This window comes from Echinops telfairi, unplaced genomic scaffold (assembly GCF_000313985.2).
Source record: "Echinops telfairi isolate 266 unplaced genomic scaffold, ASM31398v2 ScPeMD7_1;HRSCAF=3_0, whole genome shotgun sequence".
NCBI classification, from domain to species: domain Eukaryota; kingdom Metazoa; phylum Chordata; class Mammalia; order Afrosoricida; family Tenrecidae; genus Echinops; species Echinops telfairi.
This window is the reverse complement of record NW_022103896.1, coordinates 67754947-67756814: the sequence shown is the minus strand read 5'-3', so window position 1 is coordinate 67756814 and position 1868 is coordinate 67754947. Positions and strand designations below refer to the sequence as shown.

At 39.0% G+C, this 1868-nt stretch overlaps 1 protein-coding gene across 1 annotated transcript in view; it reads right to left on the bottom strand.

Moving 5' to 3' along the window:
- The window catches only part of TRPA1 (transient receptor potential cation channel subfamily A member 1), a 57956-nt gene that overhangs the window by 11767 nt on the left and 44321 nt on the right, over window positions 1–1868 (bottom strand). Inside the window, 1 exon segment of the mRNA XM_045290234.1 lies at window positions 1447–1686. Within this exon segment, the coding sequence (XP_045146169.1) occupies window positions 1447–1686 (240 nt within the window).

The following is a 1868-nucleotide window of genomic DNA, read 5'->3' as shown; positions in this document are numbered from 1 at the left end:
TTTGGGATGGGTTTCATGAACTCATGCTATTACAGTGCAGCCAATCACAAGTGCTTTATCTTCCCCCCATCTCACAGCCCTATTCCACTTCCTTTCTTTCTGCAGCATCCAACCCTGTGCGATTTCGAAATAGATGTGAGTGTGTTCTCGGTTCGTGAGCGTTTTCTTTTCCTTTGGCAAAGACAACTTACTCAGTGTTTGATATTTTCTACTTTCTCTTAGAAGTTTTTCTGTTTTGTCTAGTCATTGTTGTTGGGATTTTGGCTGTTTGCTTTGTATGATTCTGTGTGATCGAGTTTTGTTTTGTATGATTTTCTGTATAAGAAATCCAGAAGAGGTAGGTCTATAGGGAGCGTAACTAGACGAGAGTGTGGCATGAGGAGGACAGGCAGAAATGAGAGCTATCAGCAGGAAGTACAAGAGAGGAAAATGTTCTGAAATTGATTGTGGTGATTATGCACAAATCTTCTTAATATGAATGAACAATTAAAATGGATGGTATGTGAAGCACATGCCAATAACACTCTATATATTAGAAAAGAACTCACAAGATTATAAAGTTTAAAGGGATTTCCGAATCTCAGAAACTAAATTCAGACAGAAATCCAGTATTTCTTCAAGACCATTAAACAAGCTGATCTGAGGGCACGACAATGCCAGGGTTTCTCCGGAATCCTCTTGCTACACCCTCTGGCAAGCACCAAGGCCTTGCTCTTAGGTTGTGCTTATGGTATAAGGATACAGATGAAGGGGGTCGGGAGGTAGGGAGCACAGGACATGCCTGAATCTTCACTTACTAGCGAAATCCTGGGCAAGCTATTTACTCAAAGCTTCAATGTCTTCTTTCATACAATGTGAATGATAACTTTTATCTCCTGTTATTGCAAATATAATGCAAAATACTATATGTGGTAATTGTTGGAGGTATGGTAGTTTAGCCTTTCTTCCCTCTAGAATTAAATACTTTGGACATTTTTTCCCTCATGGGTCTCCACACCCATCATTTCCTTTCAAGTAGTTTTCCCAGAGGTCATAAATGAGGCATGAACAATGAAAATGACCTCATTATATAATGACAGGTCATACAAGAATAGCCAGCCTTTATCTTCCCATAAACAATCCACATTTAATCTAGGTTTGCTTAGATCACTGATTGATTTGAGATATGTTTGTTTGTCAAAACTGGCTGAGGAGGCTACTGGTAACTGGTATATGTCACTGAGTATGCTCTAATGTACAAGACAAGACCCCCAACAAAGAGTTATTTAGCCCCAAATGTCAATGGTGCCAAGGTTTAGAAATGCTGGTCTATACTCTGAACTCCAGAACCATCATCTTCCTTAACAGGATATAAAATATTTCTTGACATTTTAAAGCAATTAAGAAAAGATTGATTAGCTAGTTACAAATGGATGATTGCCATTTGTAGTAGTAGTGTTTCTTTTGATATTAAAAGAATATGTAAAAGCTTAAAAGAATATGTAAAAGCTGTAGACGTGATTCAAGCTGATTTTACCTCTGCAGATACAATAAGAAGTTCATCCAATAGAAGAATATAGCAATTGCTGCGCACTGCCACTGTATGTAAGCTGGTACACCGGTGAACAAGGGCAACACAAAAATGAGGCTGGTTGTATAGATAATCCATTCCACTCCATTACTGTGATCCCAAAAGTAACTCATTTTCTGAGGTTGAAATAAATGGAGAATTACTACACGCAAGTAGCGTTATATGCAGTGACACCATTTTTTGTTCTGACATTGCAGCCAGCTTGAGAGAAGTCCTAGAGTCAGCCCTATTCTTCTGGGCTGACTTGAGACCCCTTCAAGGGTGGCTCAGATGTTGGTGATGGCCCATCTCTCCTTTG